The 25,929-nt window shown below is 40.2% G+C and overlaps 1 protein-coding gene across 4 annotated transcripts in view; it reads right to left on the bottom strand.

Moving 5' to 3' along the window:
- SMOC1 (SPARC related modular calcium binding 1) overlaps nt 1–25,929 on the bottom strand; it is a 106,507-nt gene that overhangs the window by 47,552 nt on the left and 33,026 nt on the right. For all 4 annotated transcript variants that reach the window (XM_031065510.1, XM_031065514.1, XM_031065523.1 and 1 more), the window contains exons 4-5: nt 21,030–21,129; nt 18,559–18,606 (exon numbers count right to left, since the gene is read on the bottom strand). In XM_031065510.1, the coding sequence (XP_030921370.1) occupies nt 18,559–18,606; nt 21,030–21,129 (148 nt within the window). The remainder of the gene's footprint in view (nt 1–18,558; nt 18,607–21,029; nt 21,130–25,929) is intronic.

Raw genomic sequence — 25,929 nt, 5'->3', positions numbered from 1 at the left:
TAGCTGAGTCTGTTTTGCCCATGACAGTATTTGGTGAGTGATCTCTCCTGGACCGTAACTCACAAACTTTTGATACATTTTCTCCCCTATCCAGTTGCAGAGCAGAGTGACAGAGCAGCTTTGGTGGGTGCCTAGCTTCTAGCCAGGGTCAGCCTACTACACCTAGAATTGGGCTTTTTTTCCTGTTGGAAATACAGTGACTTAAACCCTTCAATTTCTAATAACTATTCTCTGCATATGTTATTGGCAAGAATGACACTAAGCAGCAAAGTGGGCAGTACCCTAAAATGCAAAGTAGCACAGTGAAAATCTGTTGGAGGGAGGAGTCCATGCCAGAAAAGCCAGGCTTGCCTCTATCTCCATGCCCATCAGATGCACAGGGCAAACACTCTTTGGAGGAAACGTACATGGGACAGTCCTTCCTAGAGGAAGCAATAACTGCCCTTAGCCTTCTCTTACATCAGCTCCATTCACAAAAGTAAGAGACCATTGCAAGAGGAAGGGAAGGGCAGATATAGAAAACAGAAGCTTGTAGACTTTTTCCACCCATATCTGTATTTGCAGTTTTTTTAGGAAAAGCTTGAATACCTCTTCCACAGTTAATTTATTTTATGCATTTCCGCACAAAGTAGTCTAGTTCACAGAAAGCAAAAACATGCTGATAATTCCTTTTCAACCTCAGAGATCCATTTAAGTAAAGGACATTGACAGAAATGAGAGACACCCTGTTGTCACATTCCTCTTCATCACTGCATTTGGTTTTATGCTAAACTGCAAGTGTAACAAAAAATACTTGGAAGAAAAAATACTTACCATTCCTCAGTCAGCTCTCGTTCTGAGCTTTTCTGTTATTGGACATTACCAGTAACCTGGATAAGCAGTATTTTTATTTTTTTTTAAGTTTGAGCAACTGATTTGGAAAAAATTCCTGAATACTTCTTAAATTACAAGGAGGAAGGTTTTGCCCTTTAAAGGCTCTTTGGATAGAAGTAAATAGCTGATATCCACTTTTTATGTTAGAATAGGCTGCTCTGCTTTTGCAAGACTCCAGGAGACACGACTATGGCTTGTTATTTATTTAGGATGGCACTATACACTGAAATGAAGCAGTGAACAGAATGTAATTAGCATGACCGGCTTTAAAGATTGAGAAACCAACCCCAAACTGCTGAAGACACTCACAGAACAACTAGAAAGGTGAATAATTCTCAAGTTATAGAAAATAGGAAGAGACCTGGTGTTTAAAAAAGACCAGTGCAATAATAAGTTTCTTATTGCTCTCATGAATGCTTCTGCACCAAGTAATTACAGAATTGCTTTTCAGATTTAAAGCAGCAACCTGGAAGCCAACAATGGGGGAAAATTAGAAGTGGATCTGAGCCACAGCACTTGATCCAAATCATTACTTGAAATTTGGCAGAACACAGGATGTTTCAGGTTCAGGGGGATTCTTTCACATTCATGTATGTGCAAAGAACACAGCAGCAATTACAATTTGTCAAATACATTCTTCTTAAAGAGAATTCTGCAGCAGCTTTTGTATGAAGTTAGCCATTAAGCTACTGGAGAGTATTAAACAAACCCTTCAGTTCAAAGCTATTGTTTAAGATAATCTCAGTAAAATGGCTCAATGGATTACACAATCATTTCCTTACTGGATTACTAAAGCCAAATTGTCACTAAGTCCACACTGTAGCAGCACCCAGCGCAGTATTAAGGGCTTTGCAAATAGAGAGAAGTATAATTACTCCCCTGTAGTTCAAGGAAGTACAGTTCTTTCATCACACATACAAGAAAAAAATGCAATAGACAAGAGCCCTGTAATTACATTCACCATATTTCAAAAATCAAAAGCCAGAGATATTTCTGATTGTTTTTTAAAGGTCATGAAATAGTCACATAAAAGACAAAAATTGCACTTCATTAAAAACACCATGCTCACTTCCTAGCCGCCAGCTTCTTACTCTGAAACTACCAATTTTTTTTCTTAAACTGGAGAATTCTCAGCAAGTCTCAGTGTTCCAAATTAGCTTACGTCAAGTTTCACTGCTGTTCCCTCTCAGCAGAAAAACCACCCTAATACTTGCCTGCTCTTATTTGATTTTTCCTCTCACTCAATACTCCGTTTGTCACACTGAACATTTGTTCCACTGGCCTGTTTGCTCCTCACAAACAAGGCATAAGTTCTATTTTACATACCTGAAAGATTTGAAAAAACATTTTGTATTCCTTAAATAAAAATTTCAACACAGAACAAAACCCTTAACTATTCCAGAGGCCTAAGGTCTCCTGTGATACTATATGAGAAGTACATAATACTGTTACTTTGGGTACAAAGGCAATGAAGTATGTTCACTGGGTACAGTCTCTTTCTTCAAAGAGCTGTTAAATTCCAAACTTTCAGAAGAGGCATGCGACTGCAATAGTTCCTTATGCACAGCATGTCACAGAGATTAAAGAGATCAAGTGTTCCTTCCTAATCCCTCTAGATAGCAATGTTCCAGATCAGAACTCATGTAATTCAGAATCACATCCCTTGGTTGCAGAATATTTTCAGAGCCTTGAGGAGGAGTTCACTGCATACTTCTCTTCCAAGTTTTACAGCCCAGCATGAATACCCACTTCCTTTTTCCAAGACCACTGTCTACAGACAGTATCACTCACAAGAATACCTCCCCATGGGATATTTTAAAGCTATAAAATTCCTCCAGTAAGTGTCCTTTTCCTAGCGTACACTTGCAAAAGTTAAGCAGATTTTTCTGGCTCAATTGTTGTCAACTTTAAAATGGTATTTTTATCTTCCCACAGGACAAGAGTGAAACAGGCAGGTCTAAATAAGATTCCCTAAGGCATTTTCACATTAAGGTATCTTGGATACAAACCAGAATTCCACTTCCTCTACTACTGTCAGAAGCTCATAAGCAAGAACTGTTTTTATTGCACTTGACTGACATTGACTTGAAACAGGGACAATTACTTGCACATCCTGATCTACTACTAGTGCTGGGCAAGAAGTCTTTATGCTCTCACTAGAATACCCTTCCCCATGTCTTATCCTTGCAAAACATCCAGCAAGCATCCACATCTGCAATGACTGCAATGTACACTGGGGTTGAGGGAGAAGGAGGACACCTGTGTTAAAGTGACCATTTTACTCTGAGTGACAAGCACTATGGCCACGAGCAACTTAGATTACATCAGGAGAAAAGTAAACTCCTCGACATAAAAAAGGATTATTACTATGGAAAAATGTGAAGTAACTGCCTGTTGCTGTGAATCACCACTCTCAACTCAAGCCACCTAATGGAAGCTGTAGAAAGGAGAAAGGTTAGGAGATAAAAGGGATGTACTGAAGATTGATGTTGCTGGGGAAGTACATAGGTCTTGGTCTGCTAATCTGATGATGCAGGTACTCAGATGACTTGCCTAGTGAGTATATTTTTCCTGGGTAGGAGATGTGACGTGGGAGGCTAATGTTGTGTTCTGACTGGATTCTATGAAGCAATCTGTAAACATTTCTTCCATTTTGAAGAGCACAGGTGTTTATGGAGTCAATCATCCAGGCTGTATACAAAATCTAATCTTTTTTGAAAGTCTATAGCTTGAACATCAATGGTTCCCAGACTTGAGTCAGACTGATAGAATAAGCAGATGACAATTCTAAGTGCATAGCTCTGCTCTGGGAAGAGGCAGCCTTCTTCCAGTGTCAAGCGGCTCCTTCACTTACCATCACCTGGTTTTGGATGAGTCATTAGAGAGCACAGCTGGGGCTAAATAGGCAACTTAGAGCACAGAGAGCCAGGACAATGAGTGAACTCTCAGCAGGTCCTGTTCAATGCAGCAAAGTCCACCTTCAGCAAACCTGTCAAGCCTACAGCAAGAGAGAAGAGTTTTCCTAGGCTCCAGTACTCCTGAGGGACTCAAGTCATACATACTCATTCCTGCAGCTTTAGTAACTCTGGGCAGACAAACAAAGAGCAGCCAGGTCAATTAGGTTCCATGCATCCATGCAGCTCCTGAATCTTGAAGATGCAGTTTGACTTTGACATTTCTATGTATTACCCCCAGATCTAGGATATTTTAAAGTATTAAAAAAAAAAAAGAAAAAAAGAAGAAGAAAAAAGACAACAAAACTTGTGTGCTGTGTTTGCACTACATGGGGTCTTAGACAAAAATACATGTCCCTTCTAGTATTGCAGGGGAGGAGCAATTTATTGCCTTAACCACAATCCTTCCCTACATCAAATGAAACAATTTCAGCAAGTCATAATTAATTTAATAGTCTATGTAACTTCTATGTACAGACATATATTGCCAACATAAGTGCAGAAAGTTAGCATTCATGCAAAGAAAATTCTTTCAATCTGGCCAATCAAGCTAAGTTTTTGCAAGCAGCTGAAATAGAAATACACCAGTGCAGATAGACCTCCCTGCCAAGTTTTCACACTCCTGTCCATAGAATTATTTAAGTTGAAAAAGACCTCTAAGATCATCAAGTCCAATCACTTCTATGCATGGAGATCCCACATCTGTTACAAAAAAAACCCCCAGCTTTTTAAACCAAATCAGCAAAAGCCACGTTCTCACTCTTTATTGCTTTAAGAAACAGCAGCAATGTGCTGCCTTTGGATATAACAAACCCCAAACACTTGAACATGGACAAGTGAAGTAAAATTTTGCTTAGAAAGGGGAAAATATGCCTAAGTGCTAAACATTCAAGGGCTCTGTGGGGCTTAATGGGCTCCTGAGTGCAAAGGTTGACTTGTACTGTCACTGCAGTAATTTTTCTCTTCCTACATCAACTGTTCTGTATGCCATATGGATGTGGGCAGTCTTTACTTCAGCACTGCATTCCAGATATCAACCAGATAGGATAAGGAGCCTTTCCCTGTGCCTTCTGAAAGGCATTAGTTCCCCTCACTTCCTTCTCACATCTCCCTTGCAGGTGCATCAACATGAAAAAAGCCACTTGAAGCCCCAAGGACTTTGTGGTCCAATGTACTCAGTGTTTGTTTGGCAGCACAATTCTTCGCCCTGCAAGAAAGCCTATCCCATGCACAGACAGCTGGAAGTAACTCTGACCCCTGTGACACAATTCAAAGCCTCCTCTGTTTGGCTTTTTGATTCCTGATTGACACACTCACTGCCACGCAGAGATAAATGCTGCTGGGAGGACAATGTTGATCTGCTCGACTATTCTTGTGAAGGACTTTTTCAGAATAATAAACAAAAAACACTGGTGTGCTTAAGTGTCTGAATAGAACTGGAGGTAGACAGAGAGGGGAGCGGAGTGCTTTACAGAGGCTGGCAAGTCGACTGAAGAGTTAATTGTCTGGGTGTACAATGAGTTTATTCTGACCACAAACAAAGAGCTCCCTCTTCCTGGGTCTGGTCCTTCAAAAGCAAACGTGTCAAAAGCAGTCTGGAGCAGCACTCATTAATAGCAATGCTCTAGTCTCTGGGGTTCAGTGGCTTTAAAACTATTGAATCTTGAGATTCAGACAGAATCTCTCTAAAATCCAAAGTCCTTATTTACTGCCTAAGTTCTAAAGGCAGTTCTACAGTAATTAGCCAAAAGAAACCTCCCCTCTAACCTCTCATTCTTTACAGCCTTTAAACAGCTTCTTTTGAAAAATAAGGACATAGCAAGGTATTACCCTTCAAACATAATGCTGTAGACACCCTCCCCAACATGAGATCCAGTTTTATATTATTTCAATTATGTGTCATGTAAAAGTGACCCTTAATGTCTCATACTTGGAAAGATACAAAATCCCAGCCCACATCTGGACCCACATTTCAGAGCTTGCACTATAATAGGTCAAACCAACACAATGTCCAAAACCACCCCCTGCCTCTGGGAAAGTTCAGATCCAGATTCAGATTTGAACTTTGCAGATTGAACCAAGCCCTTAAGGTAATTACCACTTAAAATACCTGATTCCTTTCTGTAAGCTGTGCAAATCTTTCTGGGAAGAAAAAACATCTTCCTAGTACTGCTGCATGGAAGACAAGGCAGTTGAAAACTGAGCCATTACACTTTACCATTTTGATGGCAAAACTCCTAGGGATTTTGGTGTCAATGCAGAGATGCTGCATGTTATTTGAACCAGTGAATAAAGATATAAAGATCAGAGAATTAAGCTGAGCTGTTAGTGAACTTTCTTGTCATGTAAATTTGCTTCACTACTTGTGAGCAGTTGTTGTTTTAACACACTTACAGAAATGTAGCATTCCAAAGAACATTTTTCTCAAGTGTATGGGTATGCTTCCAAGCAGAAGACAAACCACCTGAAGATTATTAAAGCCATTATTTAAGAGCACTCACCTAATTCAAACTTGAGACTCACCCTCTGCTCTCCCCTTTCTAAAGCTAAAACCCCCAATATAGTGCAATCAACTAATTTAGGAGGACAGGAGGGAGCCAAAAGTTTGTGTGATCTCTCTTTTGTTCTACTGAGTAATAAGTGAGGGATTCAAAACCTCAAAACCTGTGAAATAAGATTTCTTGGCTTGCCACCAGTTTCTCTCCAAATTGTAAACAGTAAACCACAGTCTTTACCAATTTTGCAGGCTTGGACTTTTGGACAAGAAGCAGCAGTACCTCACAGGTAGCCTGAGTACAGATGTAACTCAGAATAAGGAACCTGTACACAGTCCTGTTATTTAGAGCCAGAATTCTCAGTTCATTTCTGGGCCAAACTCCAACACAGAGATGATCTTCTCTATAAGAGCAATTTGCACATAAGATATGGGATAAAGAAGTATACAATCAGATTTTAGTTCGGTTATCAGAGCATTTCTGAGGTCAAATGCAAGGAAGCTTAAATGGAGAAGACCTGTCACTGCGCATAGATTTACCTTACTGCAGTTTTCAGACTTCACAGCCAAACTCCTTCCCAAAAGGCAAAATAGGTCTCTTCAAAGATTTGGAAGTAATAGGAAAAATAAATGCCCAAGGCCAGATTGGAACCTTATCTGTTAAAAAGGTGAAGTAGGTAATAAAGGTCAGGTTACTTTTGAGACCATCTTCAGTTTAGATTTGCCGAAAAAGCTTTCTTTTTGACCAATGTGGAATCAGTGTCAAGCTGTGAAGACATTGTCCCCACTGTGCCCTCCCCCACTTTCAGAGGCTTATTATTCTCACTCTTCTGTAACAATCCCAGCAGCAGTTTTATTCCTTAAGCAAACAGAAATCATCCTGTGACTTAGAAATACATGTTCTTGTCATCAGCTCTGACCTATAGAACCAAGCCTCCAGCTATGTCACTGTCTCAAAGAGTGACAGCTAGGTTGCCAGTGATTTTAATTGTCTTGATTTAAGTAAAAAACCTCAAGTTCACTTCCAGAGTGGCTCAAATTGCCAGGAAAGCAGGAAAAAAAAAAAAAAGAAAAAAAAAGAACCTGCATATCCATTCAAAGGCTCTTGAGGGAGCTGCTAAGATACAAGTAATTTTTCTTAATCTACCATTTCCACTCTATCACATTCAAGCCCTTCTTCTTTTGAGCTTAGTCCCTCCCCTCCATCATAGTTAAAGTACTGCAATTCTTTGGAAGAAGGGACTATTTCCCTGGTATTGCTGCATTTTTCTACCCAACTGCCGTTCTGGCTACTTTACTGAGTTAAAAACCAAAACGTTCTCTTTTCTTTTTTCAATTGCTGTATAAGCTACACAATACTTTTACCTTGAAAGATAACCATGTTCCCAATCCCATGGTTTCAAAAGTCATTCTTTTACTTTGTTCATATATCTTCTGAAATAAGCTATGCAGCTGCAGGAACAACACTAAAATTCCTCCTTGGACTAGAGACCTCTAGCCCCACTGAACAGCTTACCTAGAAATGCTACATGTAAGTGCCACACACTGACTTGTATGTTTATTTCACAATAATAATGAAAAATGAATAATTAAGATGATTTCAGGACAATAGTATCTAGCAGCAGACTAGCTATGAGCCCATCCTCACCGGCAATGTAAGAATGTTTAAAACACTCTAGTTTAACTGCTTGTTGAGAAAGGAGAAGGGGAACAAAGCTCAGAGTCCCAGCTCAGCTTCCCGGCTCTGCTTCCGTCATCTGGTAAGTTTTCAGACAGGATCTCAGCCTGCCTGTCATTGCAGACTGATGTTTCACAGCTGCTAGCAATGTTCTGCACTGCTAAAGAAATGAATCTCGACCACCATGGAAAGTGGCTCTTCTCCTTATGAACCAGCAGCAATTTCACTATGTAAAAAATCAGCTAGGACAACACCTGGGAAGGCTATTGGAATGCCTTCAAAACTAGAAATCACATACAGGCTGCAGAAAGAGGCTCCCAATGGGAGCAAAGAATATTTTTCATTCAGCTGTGTACTTAGCTGTCCTTCAAGAGTCTAATGCCATCCCCTACTGAGACACATACCTGAGGGGAAATGGAGACACAGCTAAAGGAATTAGGGGGACTAAATGGTTTCTTGGTATGGTCATAACACATAGCACTAAAAACTACCTATTATCAAAAAACATGACTACCTAATACATTTGCTGAGGAATGATGACATATTTACCAAGTACCAATGGCAGCTGGCTGTAGGGATGGCAGTCAGTTTCAAAGCAGAGTCCCCAAGGCTCATTTTGACCAGTAGACACCTTTACAAGTCAAATGGCATAGAAAAGCTTTGTGTGGTAAATACAACCCAGCAATTATACAGCTGTAAATCCAGCACTTCCTCTTTTTTTCTACAGAAAAGGATCAAGGTAATGAAGATGAGGGGAAGAACTGAAATAACCTTATTCTTCAGGGACATTAACAATTGAAAGGAAATAAGCTGTAATAAACACTAAATAAAGAAGAATTAGGCTCTATATTTGTGTAATAAAAACTGCATCCAAATGCATATCAATATAGGCTACAACAAAATTACTTGGAAAAGCTATTGCCAATCCATAGAAGGGATGCTAGGCCATGTTGTTCCAAGAAGGAGTACTATCTGTATTAATGAACTGAGAAAAGGGAAGCGAGTTAGAGCAGGCAATGCAATACATGGCTGCTCCACAGACCTGGCACAAAGCTTCACAGGGAAACTGGAGAGAAGAGGCAAAACACAGAGAAACAGACTACCAATATTATACAGGCTGGGTAAATCGCAGTCAGCAAAAGCTGGACTAGTTAGGAGTGTTTGTTGGGGGCTTTTTTTTTTTAATCCAAAGCAGAAACACCTCTAAAGCGCCAGCATTACTTATGCTGTAGAGTGAGTGATGAGATCAAGAAATCAGCAACAGCTAGCACTGAGAATGTTTAAAAATAGATTGAAGGAGAGGAAGTAGAGGAATAGATGCTTAATGTTTTTATAGCTTCTTACTTGGTAGAAGAACTCTTTTATATCTCACCCTGTAAACACTAGAAGTATTATAGATAGTGCAGAATTTTAAGCTGCAGTATCTTAATATTGAACCATCTTCCATTTGGCTCACTGCCTTGAGTGACATTTGAAATAAAACAGTGAGCAAAAAAGTTTCCACACAAAGAAATATTTTGCTTAAGGCACCATATCTCATAGCAAGATTTTTAGCACTTGACATTGCCCCAAACTTTGAGCAAAGTTTGCAAAAAGCTCTATAGCACTGTCAATAGCTGCCTGATCACTGCTGTCAAAAGCAACAACCACCTTACAATCATTTAGTTTAGCCTCTCTGGTTTTATTCTACCTACAAAATATCTTTTTTTTTTCTTTTTTTCCAGGAGCCACTGCTTTGATGTGAAGTTCTCTGTTTCCATACAGCCCAACAGACACCCTCTCCTCAACTACCTCCCCTGAAAGGCTGCTCAAAGTCCACAATCAACTACCACCTTGTCATTTCTAGGCTCTGCAAGAGCCCAGATACCTGCAGCTGTGGAAAAGGGAGCACATCTGAAATGCCGACAAGAACACTGTGATTCTCATCAAGTCAAAAAAATTAACAATTGTTATGCAAGCTTTATATAGTAATAACAAGATCCCTAGCTTTGGAAACATTTCTGAAGCTACCTGATAACATAATATACTGTGAGCTGGGGCAAGGAATGGTGTGGTTGCAGTACCACTCTTTCTTCTTTCTCTCCCCAGTATCACTCACATTCCCTTTCACTCCTCTCCTTCTAGCTCTGGTCTCTTCAAGGTAAAGACTCTATAAATTCTCCCACATCTTCAAGGCCTGTAAGTGGGGGGTTGGAGACAGCAGCAGCAAATTTGCCAGATCAATGGCCATTTGAAATTCAGACATATGGCTGAAGCCCTACAGCTGCATGTGTTAATTACCACACGTGTCCCCTGTAAAGCAGTCTGTTAAACACAAAAAGAAAACAGAAGAGAAAAAAGCCTTTCCAAGGGATTAAGTAAATAGTCTAAATTTTTGACCCTGCTCCCCCAGACACATGCCTGTGTATAAGCTGCCTTCCTTTCTCCCAACACCTGCATACTGAGGAAGCACAAGACCCTGGCCACCTCTAGCCATGTGCAGCCAACCTATCTCAGAGTGTGCTTTCCCCCTTCCAGCTCCTCATTTCCAGCCTCTTCTCTCACCAGCCCCTCTCCCTTTCTCCTTTAGAGGACTCATTCCTGGCTGACAACCAGACTAGCCTTGGGCTTACAATACGCCTTTTCATTTCCTGACAGGCAAAGAGAATGGATACCTCACTGTTATATTTGTATTGCATGTGTGAAAATTAAGAAAAAGGAGGGGAGGGGGAATATATGTTTTTCCACTGCTTGTTTCCACAGGTATTTTTCCTCCCTGAATCGTTAAAGAGGAGCGTCAGAGCTTTAGTGAGTGAGCACAACTTTGCTCTCTAACTACACAGCCCCAGTTTTTTCACACCAGAATCTGAGTACTGTCTAAAGGAGGTTTTCTATTTGATTATGACACCAAAGGAACAGTTCTTCTCTGTGAGGGAAGGAATGGAGAACAGAGGGAATCAGATACAGTAACAATACAGCTGGAAGGACCTCCAAAGGACCTAAGCTGCTTCAGAAGGAAATGTGTATGTACAGAATAAAGCATCTCAGTGTGCACAGGGTATAAATGACAACACCCTCTCAACATTGAAATATTTTCATTTTAAAGGTGAAGGTCAATCCTGAAGTTACAAACTGCCAGACATCTATGGATGTATTGTTCAAAATGAACCAGAGACAGCTGATTTTAAAATAATCTCATTTAATGGCATATTTGTGGGAAGCTGAACAGTTGAGATGAAACCTGTCAAGTCCTTACACAAATTGCTTTGCTGCAGCACCTGAAGGTCCCATCAGAAACTGAGCACCAAGCTGAGCACAGGAACATGTAATAAAAGACACGGACACTGCCTAGAAAAATTCAGTCTGTGGGGAAGACTTCTCCCATCCTTAGCCTTTATCAAAGCATTTTGCAGTACAGCTCCCTTGCTGTCAACACAGAAGAAAAGTCCAGATGAGCACACAGAGGAAAGCTATTATTCCAGATAGATCTGTTGTAAAGAAGCTTTAATTGCCCTAGGTGCCATCCCAGGAACTTGAACAAACATTGGGGTTGTCTCTACAGCTTCTCCCTACCTTATTTAAGGGCACACATGGTCTGCATGCATTCAAGATTTCCCATCACAATTTCATAGTTTATTTCTCTTATAGAGAGACTTTGACAGAGCTCAGGGGGCAAAGGAGTTGAAAGAAAAGTATTTCCAGCCCCTTGACCAAACACCTGCACCACGACAAAACACATTTCCTGGTGCATTACTCTGATTTGAAAGAAAACAACACTAACATTCAGATGTCTAGATTGTATAAAGCATGAGAAGAATAATGTCAACAGCTCTTTAAAAAGAGAAAAGGTTTTGAGCCTACATAAAGTATTTTAGCAACAAAACCAACTGACAGACCCCAAATTTATTCCATTTCTCTGCAAGCTGTAATGATCAGACACCAGAAATCCATGTATAGCACATAAACAGTTAATAATACCTTAACAGATGTTGTTTAATCAATTGCTAGTCTACTTATTAGATCTACTCACCAGGCTGCTCAATACTATGACTTAATAATTTAAAAACCTTTATAGCTGTTCTTAAGACATTACAGACAGGACTTGTCTGTAGATTGCTATAATAACACTTGTAAACTACAATTTTATTAAGTCATATTATATAGACTAAGCTACTGATTGGAACTGCTACTTTCTAGATGAAAGCAGAATTCTTGCATTGTATCAAACAAAATACACTTTAAAACAGAATCTGCCTTCTTTTATATTTGCCAATGAAACTTTTTTCAGCCTCAAATTTGATACATATGTTCTAAGGCCCACAAAAAAGCCTTGATGAAAACTAAACAATTTCAGACAAGGCAGCAATGTGGGGAACCAAAAGGATTGTTTTTCGTTCTACTGTTTATGTAACAAATTTGAAGTTTTACTTCTAGACTTTAATATTTCAAAAATCTGTTTGCTTCATGTTATATATCTAAGTGCTTTTTAGAACATTGCTCTGCTCTGGAAAAGTTATCCAATATACACAGTATTGTAAAATTACATTCCTCTGTTCTCAAAAAATTGATCACAATTCCCATTTAAAGGCTGGGTTCTTGCTATCTAATAAAATCTGTTATGTTGGTAAACTATAGTCTACCATACCTGTGAAATCGACTTGCTTTCTACAGTTACATTTAACTGGAACTTAAATAATTTTGTAGATGATACACAGTATAGAGACAGCAATAAGAACCAGGGAGAATTCTCACTATTTACAAGCTGGCAAACCTGCTGATTAAGTTAAGAGTATTTTTTACAGAACTATTCTTGTAATAGGGAAGCAAACTTCAATTCCACTGCTAAGCTTGCTTGGAAATAAAAATATGAGCTAAGCAAAATCTTATGTGCTACAAATTCCATCTACAGAAATTTTGCTCACAGCTCACTTGAGGTATTGCAGGACTGTTTTTTTTTTTTTTACACTAACCCCATAACTTCTCAGTCAACTGAGCTTTTATCCTAGTTTCACAAAAAGCAGCACATATTCATGTTTCTCCCATAGATTGTTTCCTAACTCCCTGATTTTAACAGGGTAGACTGAGAAACTGTCACCATCAATGTGTGGTAGAACAAATCAAGCTTTTGCTCATCTGAAGGACCTGCAGCACTCGTGCAGCACACACATGTAGCAAATTGGTTGCTTTCAGGAAGCAGACTTAATACATATGCATAGTACAGTCTGACTTTCCACTGAGCTACACCACACACCCAGCTCTATCCACAAGCATCAAATTGTTTGTGCACATTTTCAGCACACGTGTATCTTTTACCCATAAAAGACCTGAAAAACACATCAGACCTGGTCTAGGAACATTACATGATGAAGTTAAACAGTTCAGAAAATGATAATTGCATGAAAATTCTCCATCTGGATTTCTAAATTAGTATATAGTTTTTATTTAAATATATACCCTAAACATAAGGGATCCAGATGAATTGTTTGGGTAGCTCTGCAGACTTGCTACCTGCTAATGTTCTGCAAGAAATGAAACATAAGATGGTGTTCACCAGCTAGAACCATCACTTGACTTCATACTGCCTCAATAAACTTGTATTTACTTCATCTTACTGATGAAGGCCACACAATATTCTTCTGCTGTATTCTCCACTAACTGCTAAAGACACCAAAGCATTTTCTCAGTGTTTACGAGGCTGAAGACGCAGTTGAAGCTCAATTTGTGTAACAGCACAGTTGTGTTTCAATACATAGCACTGGGTTGAATCCAGAAAGATCTGGAGAAGGTGAAGACCAAAGTCCCAGTCCGATGTTTTAATCACATTTCAATTTCATGGTTTTTGTCAAGGTATTATCTGTCTTCTGTGAGACATTCGAGCCCCTGTGGAGGCCGTGTGCTCCTCTCCCTCGAAGCTGAGGGCAGGTGAATTAGGGCCAGCTGCACCTGACTTCTTACCACCAGCAGGCAAAGCTTCCAGGTCCCCAGGTACAAGCAGCTCCATTTATTTTCATCAGCACAAGCCCCCTTTGCTTGGGTTTGCCTGAGGAGAGTGTTTGCCCTTTACCGCTCAGCCTAATTACTGACTCACACTAATGGCTCATTACTGATTCAAATTGCTCAGTCTCTTGGCTGCCTAACTGGGCCATTAGCATTTTCTTGAGGTAAAACTCTTGGAAAAAGGCACAAAAAAAGCCACAGAATGGGCCAACTTGCCCACAATTGCAGCCCAGGATTTTCCTGCCAACAAAGCCTGCCTTTAAACTAATTTCTGACAGTTAAACCCACAAAAAGGAACCCAATTCTACATGTTTAATTGGCAGGAATTTCAAGTTGCTCATCTTAGGTTTCTCAGGAGGAATTTCAAGTTGCTCATCTTAGGTTTCTCAAACCGTTTCAGTGTTTTCTTGTATGCTGCAAAACTCACTGAGAAAAAGCTTTTTGCAGCTCCATACAAGAGTCATGTCTACACATAAGATAGTAAGGGTAGAACAAGTTCAGCCAGGGCTTTGCTTTCTGCAGGTCCATCAGAGCTTACATTTCAGCAACAACTGTTCAGGCAATTGCAGATGCTATTGTCAGCTTTCGCAATAGGGAAACAAGACAAGTTAAAACAGGCCTGGAACATTTTGCACTGCAAAAGACTATAAAAGAAAAAGGGAGTTCATACCACTCAAGACTCTTCATGACTGACACTGAAAGGTACTCCAACCCAAATTTACCCTGCAGATGCATCACCTTTAAATCCCAGGTTACTGGGATCCATCCTTTTCCACTTCCTTCATTCAGTTGGTTTGAAAATGGTATCATACAGTGTCCAGAACTGTAAACTACCTCTAATGAACCAGTGTCCCCACTTCAATATATTTCCTCTTCACTCACTTTTAATTCACTGTTTCCAGTTTTAAGAAGGAAGACCAGGTGAATTTACAGAGCAGAGCAGTTACATGGCTGTTTTTTACATCCCTCTGATTCCTAACCAGACTACTTTTAAAACCTTCTTGGTGACTGTAAAGACACTGCTCCTGATAGCAATATGCTAAATCTGAGCTAAAGCCCCAACACTTTCCAGATAAAGAAAAGAAAACTTTATTTTGTTCCATGTTTACTTCTTTTGTCTCAAAGTATGGCACAATATCCCTGTGGCTGGAAAGGAATGCTCCGCATTCTTTAGGCAGGGAAGAAATCCAGTAAGGTTGGCTGCAAGGATGCCTTTCACTGGTTCTTAAAACATTAACAGCATCCTAGCGGGAGAGACTGGGGAGATCCAGACCTCCAGAGGACAGCATGCATTTTCCTAGTGTCTCTGGACCATCAAACTAAGCAGCAACTGGAGCAAATTAATGCAGGAAGCTCCTTATGAGAAAGGACTGTACAAAGAGCAAAAGAAATCTGCAGGTTCTGGATATCCTAATCTCACAGAAGAGCAATTACATTTCTTGGGAACTTGTTCTTCACTTATGGGAAAAATTCAGCACAAAAAGGACATTGGTAAGTGTCTGAGCTGCAACGTCACAAAGCAAGCATGCCCTGGAGGGTCTGGGTTTCTATTCCACCTCATGCAAACACACCTCCATCTCCCCAGGCCCAGGTCTGCTCTGCCTTCCAGCAACTGAACACTTCTCAGACACAGAACAAATCAATATGGCCTATTTTAAAGTTTTAGATTTGGTGCCAATTTAATTTGATTTAAATTACCTTATGGGGCAAATTGTACGACTAACTGGCATGGCATCACACAGCAATAGCAGCAATGTAAATATGGATAACCAGAGCACAGAATTTTGAAAGGAGAAGTATCTCTTGCCAGCATGCTTGCTTGTTCTCTGCAGAAAGTGCCAAAGAACCACTTTCTGGAAGTACGTGCCAAGCCACATGAACATGAAGCCATCTTGTTTTCTTCTCATCAGTAATGAGAGAGCCTGTGAGTGGAATCATGTGTTACCTCGTATCTTCTGGTACTCCAACATACCTACTGAGCCCCAGAAATTAGAGCTCAACAGGAAGGAAAAGAGGGCAAAATATCTGGAGAAAGAGTTATTACCAATAACCAGCCTTTTTCTCCTTCCAACATTAATTTGCTTCTTCTAAAGGAGAGCTAATATGCTAGTGAAGTCTTCATTTATTACCCAGCAGCACAAGCCTACCCATCTACACTGTTTCTAAGGCAGAGCAGCCTCCACTCTTTTGCCCTGAAGACTTGAAAGGCACGAAGCTCATATTTTACATTCCTGTATGAATGAGAAAAAAGAAATCACTTTTGAAAGTCTTAGCTATTCTTTGTCTTCCTCAGAGTACCTATTCTGTGCCAGATATGCTCTTTGACTATAAGACCCTCACTCAGGGATGGAGACAGGGAGGAGTCTGCTGTGCAATGGGAAAATTCCAAAAGCTCCCAAATCAGATGGCAGTTGCCCAAAGAGGTATCAGAAGTTTCCAGTCTGTGCCACCCAGTTCCTGCTGGACCTCTCTTCCTCCTGCCCTTTTTGTCACCTTGCAAAGGGCAATCTTTGCAACAAGTGTCTGAACACTCAGCTAGAACAAATGGTTATGTTCATGCTGGCTTGCCATCAGAGAAGCCAGACATGCAGCAAGCACCTTGCTTCAAGAAAGCCAAGCTGTTCTTGATTCCAGCTTCTTTCCAAAAGGACCTGATACTGGAATTTTTAATCAAGGTAACTTAAGGCAAGAAAAAAAAACTGATAAGAAGGACAAATTCATTTTTAGATTAGTCATTTTCACCACAAGATGAAAAAGTAATGCTATGTCCATCAAACTTTAAATCAAATTATTACAGCTTCTAACAGCCCTCTTGATTTTAAAAGACCCATTAAATAGCTTTTCATAAGTATTTTTCTAATGTGATGGAATAGGGCCAGACTTGCTTATGTGTGGGTTTCTAGCAGATATGAACAGATTCAGAACTGCAGGAGACAGAAAGTTTACATGACTGCTTGAAGCATTCTGGCCCAAAGGGAAACGTTTCCCCTTTGACAGCTACTGCACAGGACGTTTCTGCAGCCACATGACCAAGCATACCATCCTTGAAACAGGATGCCACAGGCAGCACCAAGGAGAATCAATTTATATTACAAATTTTAAATTAGCTCATACCATTTACAGTTTTCTTTTTGCATGTTCCAACCCCTGAGTTAATAAAGGGAGTGTGGAAGAAAAAACAAGTTCAGATGTTTTCCCCTTGTGCTCCTGTTTCTACTGAAATCCAATGTCAGCTGCTTTCAATTCTAGAACAGACCAGGACTACCCAGGTAAAAAGTCTACAAATAACTCCAAAATAATGCAGATTTCAAGAGCTATTTGATTTGCTTGTACTTCAGGCTAGACTGGCAATGATTGCATTAACAGAATTATAACCATGTGTTCAGGTGCCAATTACACATTAATGCATAATTACACGTTTAAAGAGACATATCTTTACCTAAAATAAGAAACAGGCTTCAGTATTCAGTCTCGGCTAAGTAGTTTTCCTCGCATATTTCTTCTCCTTACCTTAAGCTATTATATACAAGCAATAGACTGCAGAGCAGATATGCTCAAAATACATCTCTACTCTGAGCAGAGCAATCGAATCCCCATTAAGTGCTTTCAGGACCTCATTGACATTCCCAGCATGGGAGATGTCCCTCAAAGTACTGGTATCAAAGTCAGTGTTTTCCTTCATTCTGAAGTGTCAGGAATAACTGGTTTACAGAGTTAGCACTAAAAATCCTGCTTTGCTTATCAAAACAGGAACTTCTCCCAGGAAAGAGCATTCATCCTCACCAGCAGAAGTGAGGATGCATTCAGCACAGTTTTCCTGGAGTATGGAGACAAACTCAAAAGTTGACTCTCACCTGGGGCTAGAGGGGAAAAAGGCTGAAAATTAGGGTGTGGAAAAGGCCTAAAGATATATTTTAGTGCTCCTCCATGTATACTTCAGTGGTCAACCCTCCCAAAACTATTGCAGCAAAGGCAAACCAGAGGACACAGGGAAGAGCTCTGAATACTCACAGGAGAAGAACAATGACCCATCTAATGCCTTGCTCAGGAAGGGCAAGGACTGAAGACAGGAGTGTAAAGAAGAAGAGTCAATGCCTGTGAGGTTTCCAAGCACTGTTAAGGTTTAACCCAGCACTGCTCCAGCTGGCCAGAGGGTTTTGTGCACTGTTAAAAAACCCCAACTTTCAATGCATACAAAGCCACAACCATGACATTGGCACTCCTATTTCCCAGAATACAGATCATACTGACAGCCTTCCTAATCTCTAAGGATTTTACTGAGAAATGCTCAGTATGTTACTTCAAGGTGAACAAGAAGAGGTTATTCTGGACCAGCTACTCCTTTGGGAAGCTCAGCTTTCTTGTACTTTAACTCAACTGAGAAGCACAGAGCAGAGAACACTCTTTTCTACTCCACAGGGAGCAGAACAGTCATCTTACCCCTCCTCCTGAAGGGGAGCTCTAGCGGCACATCCACCCCTGCACCCTGGAGCTGGTTAGGAACCCATGTTCTGAGCTATCTTAAGGGACTTGGCTGGGCAGCTGCTGCTACAAAAGTTGGTGAAGCACAGGACTCCACTCACCTTTCCTTCCCGAATTACCCTGGCTTGATGGTTTATCAGTTACAGAACCTAGAGGGGAGAAAGAAAAAGAAGAAAACATATCCATTTAGATGCTGCACAGTCACACAAAGCATATGATGTCACAATAATACACTCTATATCTCAACCCATAAAGCATCTATTTTACCTGTCAACAGCTCCATTTAAGACTCAGAGAGCCTGTGGCTTCAACCAAATTGAAAAGTATAAGGAAGTTTTATGCATTAAGACATTAAATTGGGATAAGGGTAAACAAGAAATCTTTAGTAGCTGGATCTAGTGATTTGAAAGACCTCAACAGAGCATCATGCTAGTAAGAAACCTGGAATAAATCCAAGGGCAAGAATGAAAGATCAGTAAGAGTCACTTTCATTTGCAAATGTCAGGAAGAACAAATCAAAAGCAGATGGGGAGAGTGTGCAGGGAATGCAAGCACAGTATTCCAGAGGAAAGGGATTAAGTGGGACAATTTGCAGAAAATGGATTTCAACCAACCCCTGAACATCCCCAGCTGTTTGAAATGGGACACTGAATAAGATCCAGCATGTACTTGAACAGAACACATCTTGGGTTGTTGACTATAACTTGGATCTTTACATATTAAGTATGATTCTATGCTTGGTTCTGCACTCTGCTTTAGTGCTTCATCACAGTTTTCTACTACAACTTGAACAGGTAATAAAAGGCAGTCAAATAAATCCATTACCAATGTGTATAAAAATCTGTGACGAGCGCTTTTTTTTTTAATGGCTTTATTCACAGGAAACTGAGTCTTCTATGTACCATTACTGAACAATCCCAATGATTACTGAACATTGAGGAAACATGGATCAAAAGTCAGCTTTAAAGAAGGTAGCTCTGACAGCCCCAAGAATTGATCAAGACAACCTCTGAAGGTAAACTATTGCCCGGACACTTTCATTTGCAGATCAGTTCATCACAGATCTACTGCTGAATTACAAGTAGTAAGCACAAACTCTGTATTAGTCATCATATGTCTAACATCTGTATCCTACAGTGCAACATGACTTGACTTTTCTGCAACATGATTTCATAAACAGCACAAGACTAACTGAATAGATCAGTAAAAGTCTAAAATATGCCCTACCAAAATGATATACTGGAAATGGTGTCACAAAGTCATATTCTAAAGGTTTAAGCCAAATTATTGTATGATTGCACCTTAGACTAAAATAGGATATTAATTTTTTTTTTCTTTCCACATGCCTGTGAAAACCCAAGCATCTCCTCAAGGTACATTGGGTCACAGCTCTCCCACTCAACTCAAACCCTTATGCAAGTCACTTATTACCACAAGTAATAAGTGCGAGATTGCTTATTACCACAGAACACCCTACAGCCAAGACAACACCGTATAAGGTGAGAAAAAATCAAAGTCCCAAAGGTTTGACTGCTGTCATGCTCCTACTTAAAGGGCAAACACTGCAAGGTGTGAGAGGAGAACTATACTAAAAACCCTTGAGGTGCAGACTGTAGAGCATGAAGACGCGGCATCACTGAACATGTTAGAAACACTCTCGTATGCTTACTGCCTTTTCCTTCTTTAATTTTTTTGGGAGGAGACAGGAAAGTGAGAAGGCAGCACAATTCCAGTGTTGCCCTTCAATTCTCCCCAAAGTACAGAACAACCCTGCCTGTGTTTACTGTGGTGTTGTCACGGCAGGACTGTTCACAACAGCTCACAAAACTAGATCACTATTGATCAGGGCCATATGAAAATCTGGAGCCCAATTTCATTCCATGGACTACCATATCCAACGGTGGGGAGAAGAAAGAAAAACAACATTACTCTTTTTTAAAGAAACTTGTGGATTTGGTCTCAAACTGCTGGGCAACCAAGTAAGGTCAGGCTGAGTGCCCAGAAACACATCACTTAATAAACATGAGTAACAGCCTGGGTCTGGACCTCCCTCTTGTGAGCTGTGGCACAAGCGCTGTGTTGTCCACCCCGTGACACAAACACAGGGATCCTAAACTAAGCAACGTGGCCAAAATACCCACATTCATTATAACAGCAGGACCCCAGAAACTGACAGTTTTGCACAGAACTACCTTCATGAATTAACTGTAATCACTCTGTACAAAAAAATTAGTCCATGTTCCACAAAATACAGCCCAAGAATCATTTCATTACAATATAGCTCATGGAAAAAAGTTATCCCATCTGTTCAGCAAACCTTTGGTGTTGGTGTACACAGCAACACTGACTCTTGCCTTGGCTGCCACAGGTTGTCACCTTAGTGGTTTTTCTTACTGAGCCTTGCAGAAGTGTCTGTATCCTAATTGCAGGATGGACATGCCAGAGTCCAAAGTGCAGCATTAAGTGGGGTAAACTGGGCAAGTCACCTGAAAGATTGGGTTCTCAGAAGGATGCATGCATCCCAACCCTCTGGTTATCAAGTTAGTATTTGCTGAAGCCACTCCCACAGTACCTGAACATACAGGAGTTTTGTTCTGTACAGAAGAGCCGCTAATAGGCTTGCCATCAGGTGTCACACACCAGCAGTATCCAGTGTAGGTATGGCACTGCACCTGTTTAATAAAACAAAGAGCAGGCATTTCATTTCTCACTCTATCACCAACCACTTTATTATCATTCAGCATCTTATTGGAAGTCCCAGCCCAGAGGTATCACAAACACATGCTTCAGAGCAAAGAGGTCTTACAGAAGACTACCTTTGATATCATTATCTTTTCTTCCCTCACCACCCCCCTCCCCCAACCAAAGAAAGGTGATTTCTCCTACTCCAACTCCTGTAGCTGAAACTCAGGAGGCAAAAGAAGTTACAACTAATCATCTGAGAACACTTTAGTTGGGAGATGCAGCAGTTGTGTCTCAGCTCATTCCACCCTCTGCTACATCCCACTTACTGTTTACTATTAAAAACTTGTCCCGCTGCATCCCAGCTGGGTTATGCAAAGGCTACCCTATCCCAAATTCCACAGCCACCGCTTGAGAGCAGCATCTGTAGGCATTTCAGAAGCATTTTATTCAGTAATGACTGGAAAAGTGCAATACTGACTTGGTTAACAAACCGTCTCCAGATAGATCTAAGCTCCATTGTGTTACTATGTCAAACTACACAGCAGGAGCAAGATCCAACATGCTTGCTCCTCATATATTGACATGGACTTAAGAACATTTGATGAATGTTCTAGTGAGTCAAAAGGTACACAGTATAAAATTCATCTTGATTGACTTTAAAGCTCTACTTCTGAACTGAACTTCTAGAGCTACCCAGTTCCTTCCTTCAGCACAGAAAGACACCAGAATTAGGAATTCAGATACAGAACCTCTCAAATAAGACTAGATAAGTTCTGATCTAGCAGACTGATCTTAGTAACATCTATGGAGACATTAATTCAGCACCACTAAAATTTCATTCAGCTTAACAAATCTAATGACAGCCTTTGCCTCAGCTTCCAGAGCAGCCAGCAACTAGATGAAATTCAGGATGCTTTTGACATCTTTGAGATAAAAGTAAACTACCATTGTACAGGCATCTGTGTGAACACTAACAGGTCCCAAAATTCTTTCTAACAAGCACACTTTCAGCTGGAGTTAAATGTGCACATCAGTACCTTGAAATGGTATAGAAGTGCATCCTGAGATGCACTCCAGAGATGGCTCCTTCAATACATTTCTGAAAAAAAGCCATTAAATGAGACCATTTCAGAAGCTGCCTTTTTATTTTACTTGTAAAATGAATTCTGTTCAATCTCTCTTTTTCCAAACAAGTTCACTGAAACCAATTTCCAATTCCACTCCTCTTCACACAGAAGAGAAGAGTGATGGGGTGTTTGTGCTGGTCCCCTCATTAGGGATCCTTCAGAGCAAAACCAGTCATTCCCCCTCCCTGACAGCTGGCTTCAATGCCCTAAGGTAGCAAAGTTTGTACTGAGACTTAATGACAGTTTTTTTTAAAGGCTTTGAATATCACATAAAACATGATCTAAGAGCAATTATAACACAGTACGTCGTGTTTATCTTGGGTTTTACTTGTTTATCTTGGGTTTTACTAAAGTGCAAATCAATCATTTTGCCTCAAGCATTTACTTTTAGTAGCCAAAATCAACAGTCATCTCATGTACCCATGTTACTGCAGTCACTGTCACTGCTATTTGCAGATCCATTTTTCTTCGCTCAATATATCACAATACTGATTGTAAATTACTCAAAAGTACTGTGACTATACTAAACAATAATCAAGTTAGAAAATAGTTGTTATTGCTCAATGTAATCAATTGAACACTCAAAACAAATGTGATGGATCTGCTTGGGTTTGTGTTTAGAGTTTATCTTTGCTGATCACACACACACAAGACTGCATTCCCAATAGCGCAAGAAGGTGCATTAATTGTAAAAATCCTACCAAGGGATAGAGTTAAATGCCAGGATAGGGTCTCGAATTTGTAAGGCAAGACCATTCCATGTTATGTTATACAAAAAACCCAGTGTACCCAGCATTTAAAAAACCCAGGTATTAGTCACTTGATAGTCCTTTAGCCAAACTTTCAGAAAAATAACAAAGTACATGGCAGAGGAGTCAAAAAAAATGTATTGACACAAATTCAGGATAGATGCATTAAGAATATGTTATGTAACACACCTCAGTGGAGAACTACGAATTACATACGCTCATTTATGGAAGCCAAGCACATTACACCCATAAAAAAGTGAAGTAATTTTGTAAATAACTAGGCTAAGAAATGCTAGTCTTCCTTGGACTGGTATCCCATGACCTTTTCTTCCCCCATGTTGCCATTAAGAAAAGAAACTGCCATTAGAAAAAGGAAGGGGAAAAAAAATCTGAGACTGACAGCACTCAGCACTTTCACAACAACCACAACCACATGTTTTACTGCAGTACCAAAGGACTTCCCTTCTACAGATAACAGCTGCAATTAAAGCTCAGCCATTATCCTAAAGGCCAGACAGCTAGCCATGAAGAATGGGCACTGCAGAAATCTCCAGAATCAGTGCAGTTGTTTTTCCTGAATGTCTTCACACTGAGACACCTTTCACCGTGATACCTGACCAGGTCCCAGTACAATTTAGGGTCATAACATCAGTAGCCTACAGCCTAGAGTTTGCAGCTTAAAGGCTGGGAGGGAAAGTAAACTCTTCATCACTTATATAGGACTGGTACAACACTGAAAAAAGTGAAAAGGCAACAGCTGATCCAGTACCCTTTCTAAGCACTGTGTGTAAATAAACATAAAATGTCGACTATTTCAGAGCACCTCTGGCAATGAATATCCAAAATTTGGGGGTTTACTTTAAAATTTTCCATTGACTTTACATTTGAGCTTTTATTTATAAATAAAATTTCAACTGTCAACCCAAAATTCAACCTCATTCTCATCCTACTCCCAAAGTAGTAGGATTTTTAAACACTTATCTTCAGGAAAGTAAGTATGCAAGCATGACAGATGTTTACTGCACAGATTTAATCTTCAGTCATTGAGTTAATTTTGACTATCAAAATACATGTTAGAAAAAGTGTGTTTGACATTTTGGCTCTCAGTCTTCTAAAGCTAAGCTCTGAGGCATAGGAAATACAATCTTATATACTTAATAGACTTGATTGTTAACCAAGCTGCAGCTATAGAACGCCTGTTACGGCTGGAAAGGCACACGACAGAATTTAGTATCTCAGATTAACACACAACAGCTGTATTGTAAGTTACATAACAGGAAATCAGATAAATAAAACCTGTAAATAATTTGAGCTCTTCAACAGATACCCCACTGACATCTACATTAAAAAAAAAAATCCAGTTGCATTTAAAGCACTACAAGCAGCCAAATCCCTGATCATGCAGAAGGACATTGTTCCTATTTTTCATGGAGAGATAGGTCATCTTACCTGTGTCTCAACTGAAGCATGAAAAGCATGAGGGACAAACAAAAGAAAAATTGCTCCAGATCACTACTCCCCAAATTAAAAGTGTAGCAGCAGTTTCTCTATTCCACCCTGCCATTACAATGTGTGAAATCAAACAGCAGCCAATACACTGGCCATATGATTAAACACCTGCTCTCATAAAATTTCTTACAATATGTAAACATTAAAAGAATAGTCACTGGGTGATAACTCTGCCTCTTAAGTTCCTCAGGGGGAAAAGAAGCCACTCTTTGGGTTTCTTCAGTATCTCACTGGCAACGCCAGAACCTAATTCCCAAATAAAGCTTCTAAACAAGCAAACTTCTAAAGTAAAGCTTCCAGACAAGCAAGCAGCATCCCTTTATTTAACAAATGAGGATCAAGGCGATGTTGCTCAGATAGAAACTGAAAGTGAGAGAGAAATTGTATACACATGGGATGGAGAGAAGAGAGGCAAAGCAGCAATACTGTGATGGCTGAAACCAGCTTCCATGGAGTTACAGGAAGAGGTAGTTGGCTGTAATAGGCTTGAAGGAACCTTGGACAAGCACTGGGCTGACAACAGGAACACTTAGACTAGCCTCTCACTGCTGTTCAGATGAAATGTTTAGCAACCCATTCCTATCCCATCACAGATCAAACAAACATTTCCTGGCTCCTTCCACAATGGAGGGCAAAGATGAGAAGAGAAGAACATTCATTCTGTATTGAAAGCTATACTCCTATGAGAAAAGAAAAAACACATCCAGTTTTTGAATGGCACTGCTGAGGCTAAGGGAAGGCAGCAGAGCTACTGACTGCATTCACAGCACCAGGCAAGGCTCCAAACCCTGGTTGCATCCAGGTGCTCCTTGTAAACGCTGTGAAAACAGCTAAATAAATAGCTCCAGGCCAGCAGGTCATTTAGTCTGACCCAGGGAGCAGAAGCCAGTGTGATGCAGCAATTCTTTAATCAAGTCTTTCCTTTGTTCAAGCCTCTGAGACTCAGCTAGAAAGTCCTGTGAACCCACGTTAGTGGCATACAACCGTACACTGGCCTGATGGCTATTTATCATTACTCTGTTCTGGTGCACATGTCTTGCTGTAATGTTAGACCCTGCATCTTGTAATACTTTTTGCTACATTAAGAGTCAGCTCATTATTATCAGAAGCCTGCCTTACCTTTATAGGCAATTTTAGGGGAGCTATGAATGAGTGTGCATCTTGTGTTTAAGCCTCTTTGGGACTGCAGCCCCTTAAACAATTCTTGTCACTGTCTCTGCTTTCCACTCATATTTAATTCTTCACAAATGGTGTTGTGCAAATGTTCCCACCAGGGCTTTATGCAGCACCTCCTCCCTCAAGTCTATGCACCACTCAAGAAATGCTTCCTCCGTGGGAATTTCACTGTTCATACAACCAGGGAAAAAAATTATCTGAAGCAAAAGAATCTTAATTGTGATCA

Source organism: Geospiza fortis, unplaced genomic scaffold, assembly GCF_000277835.1.
Source record: "Geospiza fortis unplaced genomic scaffold, GeoFor_1.0 scaffold54, whole genome shotgun sequence".
NCBI lineage: Eukaryota > Metazoa > Chordata > Aves > Passeriformes > Thraupidae > Geospiza > Geospiza fortis.
The sequence above is the reverse complement of the archived record's forward strand: the minus strand, read 5'-3'. Positions and strand labels throughout refer to the sequence as shown.